Raw genomic sequence first — 14870 nt, 5'->3', positions numbered from 1 at the left:
TGGGCGTCCTTATGTAGTGTAGCAGTATAGCGATCACAATGAATTAGCATACTATCGCAGTTGAACTGCGTACATAATCGCAAATTTCTATGGCAGTTGCGTTCCGTAGTGAATCAGGCCCAGAGATCACGTAGCCAGTATGCCTATGTCCCACTACCCACCTCTCAGAGATCCCTCGGCTAGTCCCTACCTCTGAGACCCCACCCCCTTTACAGCCAGTCCTCACTCATGACAGCAGAGTCCCCAGCCAGCCAGTCCTGAGGCCGGGATAAAGCATGCTCAGCAACTGCCGGCTGCGCCCATATGCAAGATGGCGGCCTCCAAGTGTACGCGGCTGTCAGGGGAGCTGTCCCGCCGGTTCCTGGCTTCGGTGGACACGGTGCTGTTTGACTGCGATGGGGTCTTGTGGCGAGGGGACGAGGCGGTGCCCGGTGCGCCCGAGCTGGTTACCGGGCTGAAGCAGAGCGGAAAGCGGGTGTTCTACCTGACGAATAACAGCACCAAGACCCGCAGCATGTACGCGGAGAAGCTGGGCAGGCTGGGCTTCGGGGCAGAGCCCGGGGAGGTGTTCGGCACGGCCTACTGCACGGCCATCTACCTGCGGGACACGGCGCGGCTGCGGGGCAAGGTCTACCTGATCGGAGGGGGGGCGCTTAGTCAGGAGCTGGGGGCGGCCGGGATCCCCCACCTGGGCAACGGGCCGGACCCGGTGACCGGGGGCGTGAAGGACTGTGCAGCCGTGCAAAAGGACCCCGGGGTGCAGGCCGTGGTAGTCGGCTTCGATGAGCACTTCAGCTACATGAAACTGAGCCGGGCGCTCCAGTACCTGCAGGACCCGGACTGCCTGTTCATTGCCACCAACACCGACACCAGGCTGCCCCTGGAGGGGGGCCGCACCATCCCGGGTACCTATGGGCATTGTACTGGGTTATGGGCATCATGGCTGCACACACAGGGCTAGAAGCCGTGGTTCTCCAATTGCTGGAGATACTATAAAGCCCAGCATGTCCTGTCAACCAGAGAGCTGTTGCTTCACAACAGCTGGAGAGCTGCTTGTGGTCTTAGGTTGCAACATTTTAAAATGAATGGGGGCTGACCATTTTTATCATCCACCCACCTGTTATATATGTAATTATGTATGTGTGTTTGTGTTTATAGATCAGTTATTTATGTAGCACACAAATATTACATAGCACTTTACAGAGCATCTTCGTTCAGTCCCTGACTAAGTGGAGCTTACAATGTATGGGGTCATGCCAAATTGGTGCAAGTTGGGTACTGGGGAGCCGTTCTCCTGGCGAACTCGTCCTGCAAATTACATTTGCGATCCAATGCCAAACTTGCATTGATTTTTCTGCATCCCCCTGAGCAGATAAAAAGATAGGGAAAGCTTTTTTAAGGTAAAAATGTCGGGACACAGTGCAGAACCTCTGGTACAGGGGCAAGCACATGAATAATCATGTGTTTGCAGGGTTTAAATGGCATAATGTAACCAATAAAGACATTGTTAGTTTTCAGGTAAGTTTCTCTAAAAGGCTCAATAATGGGTTAAATGATGTGGGACAAGTATGTGGAGGTGTAAATGATGGGGGGACAGGTACGTGGAGGTGTAAATGATGGGGGGACAGGTACGTGGAGGTGTAAATGATGGGGGGACAGGTATGTGGAGGTGTAAAGGATGGGGGGACAGGTATGTGGAGGTGTAAAGGATGGAGGGGCAGGTATGTTGGAGCTGTATTGATGGGAAAGGTTTTTTTTGTTTACTTGCAGATGAGAGGTACAAGTGTTTATTTCAACTATTTAAAAACCTATAGTTAGTTTTCAGTGTTTTTATACATGTAGTGTTCCCTGCCAAAATAGCATGCCCTCTGCCTTTCCCACCCGCGGTTGGGAAAGGTTGTGTTGACCGATCACCACCGGGTAAATAGATGCCATGCGCATGCACACGGCATCTATTCACCGTGAGGGGAGAGCTTTGGGGTAGCCGTAAATGCTGGGCACGCCCCCAAGTGTGACAAATTGGAGGCATACCTTCGACAAGCATAGACTCCCTGCCGGCACCCACAAGAGCCCTCTAGTGGGAACACTAACTATATGCAGACATTTTTCCATACCCCAAATTGCTAGAAAGACTTTCATTTGTTGTAAAACGCTTGCTATCATTTTTCAACCATTATTAAAAAGTGCACTTTTTGGGGTACAGGATGGTTTCCTCACTTTTGCATGTACTTTTCCCAGTTCACTTTTAGTGAAGAAGTCTCTCAGCCTCGCCATGAGTACCTGGCGTTAGTTTTACCTACTGGATCTCGCATTTCTATGGAGCACACATTCACGCGATGTATGAGAGTTTCATGGTGCAAACTTCCACCTAATTGGTGTGACTCCTATATTCCAACTCCAGTCCCCAGGGACCCCTAAAAGTGCATGGTTTACACAGCTCCTCAGTATCACAAATTGAAATAATTAGTTCCACGTATATATAGAGAGAGAGGGAGAGAGAGTCAGTCAGTCATTCAATGTTTAAGATGCTGGGCTTCTATACGAACAGACATCCGACGGAGCAAATTAATTGTTCCGTTCGGATTCTGAGTTGCTCCATTGGGAGCTTATTCGTATAGACGTCCAGCAGGGGGGGCACAGAACATTTGAATCTCCCCCTAATTTCCTTTAGCACTAATATGGTGCATACACACTGGGTGATAAAGTGGACGACTGAACGATATCGTTATTGTTCAGTCGTCCACTTTATCGTCCATTTTTAACATCAAAACGATGACGACGACGCGCGTTCCCGTGGGTCGTTCGTCATCATCGTTCATCGGGCTGACATGCAGGCCAACCTGACGATCTCGTCAGGTTGCTGCATGTCAGGGAATGGGGGTGAGAGCCCGGCGCTGAACGATATCGTTAATGATATCGTTCAGCGGCTGTGCTCAATGTCATGAACGACATTGAGCACAGCCTGCCGGGGACAACACTACACGATATCGCTCAGGGAGCATATCGTGTAGTGTGTACCCACCAATACCGGGGGTACCTACAAAGCTATCCCTATTCTGGTGTATAGTGGTGGTCTGTTCTGCTATCTGCCAGTTAAGTTTCTGACACACAAAAAATCTTTCCACCAGCGGGAAAAGACTCTTGAAATAACTAAATTGCTAGTAGCATTTACCACACTAGTAAAGGTAACGCAAGTCTGTGTTTGTAATGCCTAGATAATGGCTGTATGGGGTGAATTCTGCCAGGGAAGTTGCTTTATTCTTGTACACTAAGGCAGGGTTTGTTTACTTCAGGGAAGGGTTCTTGGCTAATAGTGATTGTGATGTAAGTATTGCTCAATGAATTGCAAAAGGGAAGATGCTTGGTACTGTATGTGATGGGAGCTATATAGTGTGTCTGGTAGGGGTGGTGAATAAAGATTACATAACGTTTTGTATTATTGCCAATAGAAATAGAGCTTAAAGGTGCTTCCTATACAGAAAACAAAAAACTATTTGCTATAAGCAGCCATTTTGTAAAATAGAATAAAAAATGTGGCATCCCGGGTGTAGTTTCCTGCCATGTCTGGAGACTGCTACACATTTATTAACTCATGATATGCCTGATGCTGTATTTATTTACTAATTAATGAGAAATTGAGACAATGGGGGCGATTCACTTCAGCGCAATGTTGAATAACCTCGGGAAAGAGTCCCCAGAGCTATTCAATTGACCGTGCTGTTGTCAGACTAGAACGGAGAATGCCGGTTACTGCGCCCTAAGCTGGGTGTTTAGTCACGGTTACTGGCATTCTCAGACTAAGAGCCGTATTCAATTTGAGCCAAGCCGCAATACTTTTTCGCGACCCGGACTTTTCGCCTGTTTTGCAGGTGAAATAGTATCACGCGCGTGCCCACTTTACCCCGTATTCAATTTGAAAGTACGCGAAAATGGGACCCGGCGAAACTTGAACAGGCAGAAAGTACTGTCAGATTTGGGGAAATCAGCCTGACACCCCTCAAAAGATGCTCTGACATGGGGGTTCCCTATGGTACCCCCCGATTTGGCTTGCTTAAGGTATTTGTCCGTTTTTAAACGGGCTGAATAGCTGCTAAATAGCGTTTTTCTATACATGGTGCAGAATAGTATTCAGGAGTATTTTTTGCAGAAAATAACTTATCCCAGCAAATTTGGGGTACTTGAAAATGGGGGTCAGCATATTTAAAAGTTGTAAAAATCATGAAAAATCCACCTGCCGCAAGCATCGGCAATCAAAATAACACTTGGGGCATACTTGGGGATCCCCCCAGAGTCAAGTTTGCTAGTTTTTAACTTTGTACCCCAACACTTTTTTTTGGGGGGGGGGGGGTGTTAAGTGTTTTTTAAAAATGTTTTGACAGTTCACATTTGGGGGACTGTCTGAAGGCTGCAGGGGGGTTCCCGCAAAGTTGCACCCCAAAACCCCAATTCTGCACTTTTTTCCGCTTGCTATTCGTAGGCAAAACTTTTTCGCCTATTACATTGCATTGACTTTCCGCCTAGGCGGAAAGTCTTTCAAACTGAATACGGGATAAAAGCAAAACGGGCGAAAATTACGTCATCAGCGAAAAAGTATTGCGGATCCGGACTTTTCGCCTCAAATTGAATACAGGCCTAAAGTGTCTGCTGTGATGCAGTTAGACCCGCTCTAAGCCAGAAAACAGCATCGCGGCCGGCACTTAAGTCTGATGTCTACTCACACCTCAGGAGGGTGCGAGCAGGAATCCTGTAGTCGGGATTAACAGCGCGTTCAATTGAATAGCTCTGGGAGCTCCTTCCCGGGGATATTCAATATTGCGAAGAATTGAATCTCCCCCATTGAGCTAAATTTCTAAGTAGCTCAGTTTGCCTGAGGGATTTAAAACGGCAGTAATATTAAATTAAATACAGGTGTGTTTTGCAATTAATATTATTGCCGTTTAAATCCCGTGGTCAAAACTGCCAACAATAGTGTGTTTTGGAAACCCATTCGCATAACAAAGTTAGTTCCTTTTGCACATTTTAAGTTTAATGTGCTATTTGGCATAAATGGTTTAAACTATTTCAAAGCTGCACCTACTTGTAATAGATGTGGTCTAATGTTGGATCAGTGTCTTACCTTTCACTCTGCGTTGTATGTTTACAAAGGTCAGTGCAGGGAGGACTCTCGAATCCTCGAGGAGTTGGTCATGGTACCGCTTTTATATCGCAATAGATAGTCGTGCAGTGTTTCACTGCCTATTCCAACATGTAATGCAGAAATTGTTTAAACCATTTCAATTGTGGGCGCCCTGTGGAGCTAATGAATTCTTTAGAAAATGGGTGCAGGTGCCCATTTGTCATGCTTTTCACCCTCAAATGTGTAGTACTGTGACTAGACATGGTCACCCAAAAGACAGGCTCTTTGCGTATTTCTGTCACCACCTTAGGAGGGTGTGAGCAGAAATGTGGGTGCCCACCAAGGACGTATCCATATTGGGTTGGGTGCAAGGTGTGTGGTCCAGGGGGGGCCCAAACACTGCACGCCCTGCACCCATATGGATCTAGCCACAACCATATAAATATACTCGTCGCTCCGACACTGGATGCAGAAACCAGGAGGAAAATGGCCACTGCAGCCATTTTCCGGTGATTCACACATGCACAGTATAGATATCCCGGGAACGTGTCGCAGGCGCCGTGTTTCTGAGACCTGCGCATGCGCCGTGGACTCTGGCACAAAGCCAGAGAGTACTGCACTGCTTGAGAGGAAGGGGCTCGATTGGAGCCTGCCCACAGGCCTCTTCCTCTCCTAAAAATCACCCCTGGTACCTGCAGCACTCGCGCCCACACAATAATTGAATTCCACCCTTTGTGTCAGTTGCTCCCTCCTGCCGTGTTGCATGGTTTTCCCCAAAAGCAATTAGGACCGCATATTATTGCCAGGTTGATGTACTATTTAGTTGCACTGGTATTGGATGACTTGATGCCATTTTTGACATTTCTGTCTTCTCAGGAACTGGCTGCTTGGTGCGGGCGGTGGAAACGGCTGCTCATCGCAAAGCTCAGGTGATCGGAAAACCCAACTCCTTCCTCTATGACTGTGTGGTGAGAGAATGCGGCCTGGACCCTTCCAGGACTGTGATGGTGGGAGATCGCCTCGACACGGACATTCAGATGGGTTCCACATGTGGGATCCAGACACTCCTAACCCTCACAGGCTTCTCCAGTCTGGAGGATGTGAAGTCCCACCAGAACAGTGGCTCCCACGCTATGGTCCCTGATTTTTACGTGGACTCTGTTGCTGATCTGCTGCCAGCATTGTCTCCCGGTGATCAGTGAAGCTATTGGTGCAGTGGATTTGCGCATATTACTTGATTAGCTTTAATATATGCAAAATTGCCATCAGGTTTGAACCACCCAATGCGATAATTGTTATACTGTCCTCTTCCGTAATGGTTTTCGGCCAGTAGATGCACAGATGCATTGGGCTTCTCAGCTATTTTAATTATAAGGATTATTATCAGAAATAACTGTCAACTGCCAAACTCTCATCAGAATGATGGATTAAAGGCAGGAATAACATCTAATTTATTTTGTAACGTTTTAAAAAAAAAAAAAAAAATCAATTTTACAGATTTGATTCTGTATTGTTTTAAATTATTTTGTCTCTCCCTTGTTACGATGACTAAGTGCTCCTTGAAATCATACTCTGTACATGTGATTATTAGTCATGTACTGGCATATTCTTAGTGTTGCTGTGTGCAGACTGCAGCGCTCTCCTGTGGAGTGTTTTAGTAGTGACAGATCAGAGGTGTGATGAGCGTTTGCTTTAATAGGTGGAGAACTGCTTCGAGCTGCTGTATGGAGGAGAGTGTGCTCTGTGGTTCTGTGTATCTAACACCTGGACCCTTTGTTAGGAGATAAACCGAACACCGTTTTACTGATGGGTAGAACCAGGCAGAAATGGGTATAGTTTTATATTGAAATTGGCTGCCCTCAGTTGTGTTCATCTCTGTAACCGTGTCTACAGCAGAAAGCCTGTCTCGGATGAATGGCATTTCCGCCCATTACCATCCAGTCATACCGCGTCTACAGTCTGCTACTTAAAACAACACTCATAAGTGTCTTGTAAAAATGCTTTATTGAGTTCTATAAAATCTAAAACTATATTTATGAGAATACACCTTGCCGATATATTATTAAAGATTTAACGTGTAATTGGAGGCAGCAAACTTTTTTTTTTTTTTTTCCTCTCTTCAATTTGTTGGTGCTGATAACAGATAGGCCACCCACACCCAGCCTGGGTGATGGTGACTTCAGGCATAACCAGGCCATACACTTACAGGCCAAAGGTTGTCAACTTCAGGCCTAGCGGAAATGTGTCCTATAATTATTTGATATACTATTATTGGGCATCATGGTGATTTTGTGCTATAACAGTGTTGTGTAGGGTCAGTTGGCCAATATTGCTGCCGGTTACCATAGGATGAGTTGCTATCATTACATATTCAAACAAATGTTTCAATACCTATTTAAGGTCCAACTGGGGAAATTGTTCCGAGATTATTTCATTTGGCAGCTAAATTGAGCGCTCTGTTTTAGGCCTTCTTTGTAAAAGTATATTTCTCTGACATTAGGAGGCTACTCCTACTGTTAAATCATCAGGATTAGCAGAATGAGTATAAGGGAAGATGCCACAGTATTGGCACTCAGGATTAGGTGATCTGCAGGATGTAGGTGATTTAGGCATGAGAAGGGCATGTATCTGGCATTCAATGAAACCAAAAAAAAAAAGATGAGCATTCCCTATTACATGATCATTCTCTCTCTTCTTTCCCCCCCCCCCCCCCCCCCCTTGGGTAAATGCCCCCTTTTAAGACTGTTACTGAATACAAAGTAGATGTACCTACATATGTAATATGGTGTAATGCAGTTTGAGCTGTAGGTGCTTTGATGTAAAGTACAACTATCCCAGTCTATAGCAATGCTATACAGCAGGCTCCTGGACAGTCCTCTGATACAGATGTGTACTAATACATCTAGCCTCAATTCACCACCCATCGCTACTTGTCTGGTGTGAGTGAGCCGCCAGGTCCTGTACTATGCTGAGTCAGGCGTCGTGTTTTTTTTTTTTTCTTCCCCCAATATATGTGACCCGATTAAGACGCATGAGTAGATTGTGCTGATTAATTTGATATGCAACACTTGGATATCCGTTGGCACCTGAGTCTAAAGCTGGGTACACACTAGACCAGGGGTCTTCAAACTTGGCCCTCCAGATGCTGTGGCACTACACATCCCAGCATGCACTGTACATAATTTTATCATGCTGTTATATCAAAAAGGTGGCAGTGCATGCTGGGATGTGTAGTTCCACAGCAGCTGGAGGGCCAAGTTTGAAGACCCCTGCACTAGACGATATATTGGACGATTTGTCGTTTTGAGCCCAACCGGATTGACACATCGTCCACACCATCTAATGTGTACGCCCTATTGTGTGCTCCCGTGCGGCGTTCATCATATCTTCAGATCAGGCAGATCTGAGGATATCGTTAACAATTTTGTTCAAATAGTCTAGTGTGTACACCCTACCGGACAACCAGGCGATATGTTAACATTGTATAGTTAACGATGAAACAACCAAATTATATATATCGTTTGGTCGTTTGAAAGATTGCACAGTGTGAGCGCACCATATACTGTAGTTTGTTCTGGGGTTCAAGGGAAGTCGGGACGGCCATCACGTCTTTTGCACATCGACTAGTGTGTCCCCAGCTTAAAGGGACAACGGAACTTGTAATGAAAAAACAACTGCGGTCGCTACATTGTAGCACTTCATATACAGATTCAGGAACTCAGTCGTACACAGATACACAAGTGTCGCTTATCAATCACAGTCTCATGGTGCGTCCTAGTCACATCGCATTGCGAATTAGATGTATTTTCAACAAGAAAAGAAGCCGGGCGCTAGCAGAGTCTTACAGGACCTGGCGGGACGAGGGCCTATTTAGTGTGGCTGCAGCAAAGATGTATAAGGACACATCTGTACATGCACGGAGTTTGCTATTCATCAGCAACAAAAACATAGCAGTATTTTTATTAATCATAAATAAGACGGCAGGGATTTTTATTTTATTTTATTGTTCCTAGCAGAAACTCAACATTCTGCAGACGCTGATATTCAAATCAATATGATCAGAATCCATTGAATTACAATTGTATTGTAAGTGTCATTGCTACATTATATTTAAGAGCATAAAATACACTCACAAAGGGGTTGTCTCTTATACTCATTTTGCTGGTGTTCATACAAGCATTAGAGCATGCTGACTTCTCCGTGTGGACCTAGAATTGCTATTCAAAAAATGCATAGTAGAGAAGGATTCGCCCTAAGAACACAGCGTTGTACTGTTGGTGTTGGATTAGTTAATGTATTGCCAGCAGAATAAACATTTCGCTATGTACATATTTTTTATTAGTGGTAATCAGGAATGGGGGTGCGCTATATCAAGGTCCTGGTATTAAACGTCTGTTTTTCAGCCACATAGGACTCTGTTTATTTCATATGTCATCATTCAGTAAATTCCAAGGGCTGAAATAAAAAATGAACGCTTTTATAAGCCGCCGCAACGTAAGTCCAAGCGTGCTTTGTGTTGCAAATAGGGAAGATCCTTTTTGGTGCAGGTTCTACCAATTAAATGCTCTGTACCGCTTCATATAAATCGCTTTAAAGTTTATTTAAAAGTTCATCGTAGTAGGTCCAGATGTCACAATGAAGGAAAGCATTATCTGGTATGAGGCATATAGAAGAACAAATTGCATAAACCAATGGTACATGGGCACACAGCCTGCTTCTTCAGCCTCATTTATGCCAGTGTTTCTTAAGTGGTGTTCTCTTCATTTTGGTGAACGGAGGCTGTATAGTCAGATAGGCAAATTCTCGCAGTGTCACTGACGGCTTCCCGTTCTATATTTACTATGTAGCGCTTTTTAAAGCCGTGCTTTGTATTGAATATCATTGCTCCTTTAAATCCAGTGTCCGAAGTCGAGGCGTTTTTTAAAAGTGCTTCTTTAGCCCAGTGCTAGAAACTGTTTATTGCCTAATTACAGTTCCACCCGGGTACTCTAGAGGGCAGTCTACACATGGGGCTGTGGGCAGAGTCTTTTCCACAGCCGCTACGGTACCTGCCAGAAGTACTACACAGCCAGCCTTTTTGCACATATTTGTTTTTTCCAGAAATGGTGGATAACAATGGACGATAGAACAAAAGGTCCTATATTTAACCATCTTTGTATAGGACATGTAACCTATATCAAAATCTACTATTCACGTTCACAAAGATATAAAGCAACTTACAAAATAGGTTTAATGGATCTTTAACCAAAGACACTCTGCTCTGGATGCTGACTCTGTCCGACCATCTTTTTGAATTGATAATGACCAGAAGATGATGCACATAACGTTGTTAGTTTATAACACAGGTGATATTAATCAAGATAAAAAAAATATATATATATATGTAGACTTGTAGACTTCAACAACAAGCTTTTATTCCACAGGCACATGAAAGATTTCCTCTTCCATAATGGAAATGTGGAAAAATGCTAAATGCTGATCATTTATCGCTTTGAGCAACAATAGAATCCGAACCAGTCTCAGTTTAAAGGTAAGGCCATTGAGCGCTTTGCCCTAGGCTGACATAAAATGTATAACTAGTGGCAACCAGTCAGATTCTAGCTATTATCTTCTAGAAGTAGAATCTGGTTGCTATGGGCAACATCTCCACTTCTAAAATTCTCACTTTAGTAAATATACCCCCTTAGTTTCTGAAGCTGCACTTCAACACATGGGGGACCTCCTAACAAATAGCGCAACATAGACCATGGGTGAAAGACAAGGCATGGAGGAGACAGCACTATTTTATAGCAAACAATTTCTTATGGCTACCTCCCAGCCTGGATATCGCGACTTCCTCACACCCCGTCCATAGAGAGCAGCATGTGTGGATGAGCCCTTAGCCGAGGCAGGAGAACCTATTCTCATTCCTTATCACTCCAGGTGACTTATACCCCTTTCACTCCTAAATTCCGGGTCCGATCCAGGTTAAGGAACACCGTTTCCAGCCTTGTCACAGCTGCTCAAACCCCTTTCACACTGCACGTTGGACCCGGCTTATTCTCTGGTTGTCCCATCTCAAACTGCACCCTTGTCTGCCCTGTAAAACCAATAGAGTCATTAAAAGCGGATGTTACAGCCTCACAAAGATGAGCATTGAAAAGTGTGCGCTTTTTATATGCCAACCAGCAGCTTGTAAACATAACTGGGGTCACCCCTTTTACACTGCAGCGTATCCGGGTTGGTCTCTGGAATAATGCTGATCGTGGCCAGGGTTAAGGACCTGGAGTACACCACCCAGACTGACCCTTTCACACCAAGCTAGGATCCGGGTTGCTCTGACAATATGCCGGGTCAGTGTGAAAGGGGTATAATTGTGTTTCTATGCAGCACAACATTAACATGTAAATGTGTGTACTCTCAGATTTCAGCCCCCAATAATTTCTTCCCAATAGTTCGTCTACATCGCGTATTTTTGACTTTCACTGCTTTAGTGATTTCACGTAACCGCCTAAACCTGGTTCTTGTTCCCCTTGTGTTTTCCTGTTTGCTTTAATCCCTTATACTTTGCGGATGGATCTTGGCGATATGTGCACCGCGCATTATCTGTCACCAAGCGTTCGAATCGTGCGCATCTCTGTCATATCCCCACTTGTGGCTGAAGGAGTGTAAGTGGATGGTAATCGGGCGTTTGCACGCTGGCTAAATTTAGTGAGGGCGTGTTGGCGGAATTGCAGGCTGTGCTGAGATTGGTCTGATCTTCAGTTTCTTGCATCAGTGGGCGCTGATAATGATGACTGCTATGAAACGAATGGCCCGGATACAGGGGTGCACACAGTTGCTGTCGCAGCTGTGTCTTTGCGGAACCGTGGCGGTTGAATATGTAAATGCTACTTTCTGCCTTCCCCTCGTGTACTAGCGTGCACCTGGAAATGCAATCACTGAAACACGGTGCTGCATGGTGTAACACTGCTGGCGATTCAAGACCCTGCACCATCGCTTGCACCACTGACACTTGCACCTGCCCTGTGGCAGTGTCTCTGTCTGAACCTGGCCTCTGTGGCTGCATCTTGGCCCATAGTTTTCCCTCGCCTTTTCTGATACCAGCGTTCACCATGCAACAGCGCATTTGTGCGTAGACAGGGTTTAGCGCTGTAAGGGTTTTCAGAATTTTATGTGCAGTAGCAAAAAATCATTGCACTACATGAACATCGGCATTGTGTGCGGTTAGCGTGCACCTCTGAATCAGGCCCGAAGCATCGGGATAGCGCCTAGATGTGGAAAACTCTGCATACAGATAAATATGCGCATTTGGCTCCGTGCATGCAGTGCGGGTGTAATTGCAGCCAGTTTGTGTGCAACCCAGAATCTGCCCCATAGAGTCTTATAAACCATAAACATGAAGAAGCTTTTCTGTAAAACCTAAACCACCTCCGGCATGTACACGGTTACTACTTATACCCATGGTATACCAGGGGGTCAAATTGTGCTGGAAGCTCTTAGTCGCAACAACTTGCTCTTATCTCCTACACTGTATTATTACACCCATACTTTGTAACATGGTTGGGTACGGGATGCTGGTGCTCGGGATCCCGACCAGGTTAGAATGCCGACGCCCCCGGGTAAGTAAGGCTAACCTAACCCTCCCCGGTGCCTAAACCTAACCTCCCCTCTTAGTGCCTAACCCTCCCTCCTTGCAGCCTAAGCACAACCCCTTCCCCCTCTTGCACCCTGTCCCTTCCCCTAGTGCCTAACCCTCCCCAAAGTCCCAATACTTATCTTCTGGTTTCCTGCGGTTGGGATTCCGGCATCTGCATCCTGACCGCCGCAATCCCAGCCGTCGGCGTTCTGACTGCATCCCCGTTCCAACCAGCCAGATTGGGCAGATAACCTTATAGTGTGTATCTAGCTTTTGTCTTGTTCACCAAAAGTCGGATACACTAACAGATTTCATTACTAAACTCAGGAATTTGTCAATAAAATATTGGCCCATTGGTCGTCCCAAAGTAGCATTTCTGCCGCATTTTGTTGTGATGTTGTGGATTATTCTATAACAAAATACGTCTGTTACACTACTGGGGCACTACCACTGGATCAAATTTGAGAATCAGAATTGAGTCACAGCTTAAAACTAAAACACATTAAAACACATGTTAAAACTATTGTACCTTAAGGTGCATACACACGCAGCGATTTTTTGAGCGATTGATAACGATATTGTTCAACCATTGAAAAAATCGTTCACTTTCTGAGTTAAAACGATGTACGATTATCGTTCACGTTTGTAGTCCAGTCAGATTGACCAACTCAACGATTTTCAGTGAGGGAATGTGCAAAAATCGTTTGTAGTTCAAAAAAATCATTCATTACATTTAGTAAATGAACAATTTTAGTAAATGATTTTCATTCATTTTTCCCTTGAAAAAACGAACGAAAATCGTTTACAAAAATCATTAATTTACTAAATCATGTGTGTATGCAGCTTAAGTGCTGTTATCCGCACCAACAGGCTTCAATTAAGCCAGGAGCAATCTGGCCACTGGCCTCCAGCGCCAAATAGGTAGTTCACGTCTGATTTGGCCAGCCACGAGTATGGCGTAATTCATCAGTGATCCTTCTGTTTCAGACCAGCAACAGGATAGGTGTGGGTTTGACCACCCTAAGACCACACCGCCAAAAGTTGCCTTGTATATGAGTGTGGAGGGAGCTGCTACCACGATTGAGTTTACATTAATGGAAAAAAGTCTATTGTGTTTCCTCACTGTTTATTTGTCTTCTGTAAAAAAACATGTAAATATGTCCACTCCAAAATGTCTGCCACTTTTTATTTTCCTGCAATGCTTAAGTGTTCATTCTCTAAATAGCAGATTCGATCATTTGGTCTTCACCCCTTTACTCATTGGACCTAAACGCTTCATCTTGTTGCCTCTCTTTCTTTAAGTTTATATTGATCCCTTATATTTATTGTAGAAGTAAATGGTTTTGGTTTCTGGTTTTAAATCCGGTGCTTTTGTACTAGTATTTGTCAGCAATTGCCCTTTGTGTGTATACCACAGGCATCCCTGGCATTAATGTAAGAAGAAAGAGACATTTGCTTTACTATCTATACTAAACTTTTTTTCTTCATGTACAGGGCTACGCCTTAGCACAGAGCCATAACTAGACTTTTTGGTGCCCTGTGCCAGAAAGAGTATTGGCGCCCCCCTATTTTTTTAAATAGGGAGATAACAGACCCAAAAAAGGCCATGGCTCATGGCCAGGGAAGAGATAGGGGAGGCCAAGAGATGCTGGGGATAAAAGAAGAGGAAGCTACAAGTGAGAATGATAATAAACAGGAAAATTGACAGGCTCAAACAGCGCCCCCTGCCCTGCGGTGCCCTGGCACAGGTCGCACTACTCTAGCTACGGCCCTGCCTTAGGACGCTGGGGTTTAAAGGGGCTGGTAGCCAAGTACCTGCACTGATCTTTTTTTGGCAGTAATACACATTGACAAACATTTGATTGCTTATAGATCTGTATTATCATTTGCTTGCTATGTGGGGCCTCCTGTATTGTTTAGGCCTTAGGCCCTAATATTTTGTTGACGCTGTCCTGTCACTGGCCTGTGCAATGCTGCACATCCTACTTGCAGACCACAGTTTCAGTCTTGCTAGATCTCATCAGTGCAAGATATAGGCCATCCTTTGGCTTCTGTGGTGTAGGATTTGGACAAATCACAAACTAGTCTCTGGTGATGAGGATGGTGGATACAAAGGAATCTAAAAAGTGAGCCACT

General features: G+C 44.9%; 1 protein-coding gene across 1 annotated transcript; it reads left to right on the top strand.

Moving 5' to 3' along the window:
- The first annotated feature begins 240 nt into the window (after positions 1 to 240).
- PGP (phosphoglycolate phosphatase) lies at positions 241 to 7812 on the top strand. The gene is made up of 2 exons (XM_088470344.1): positions 241 to 905; positions 5993 to 7812. The coding sequence occupies exons 1-2, from the start codon at positions 311 to 313 to the stop codon at positions 6316 to 6318; spliced, it is 921 nt and encodes a 306-aa protein (XP_088326470.1). The 5' UTR covers positions 241 to 310; the 3' UTR covers positions 6319 to 7812.
- Positions 7813 to 14870: the final 7058 nt, after the last annotated feature.

The sequence above is a fragment of the Taudactylus pleione genome, unplaced genomic scaffold (assembly GCF_031769625.1).
Source record: "Taudactylus pleione unplaced genomic scaffold, aTauple2 ptg000098l, whole genome shotgun sequence".
Classification (NCBI taxonomy): domain Eukaryota; kingdom Metazoa; phylum Chordata; class Amphibia; order Anura; family Myobatrachidae; genus Taudactylus; species Taudactylus pleione.
Note: the sequence above shows the minus strand (reverse complement) of the source record. Positions and strands in the feature narration are given on the sequence as shown.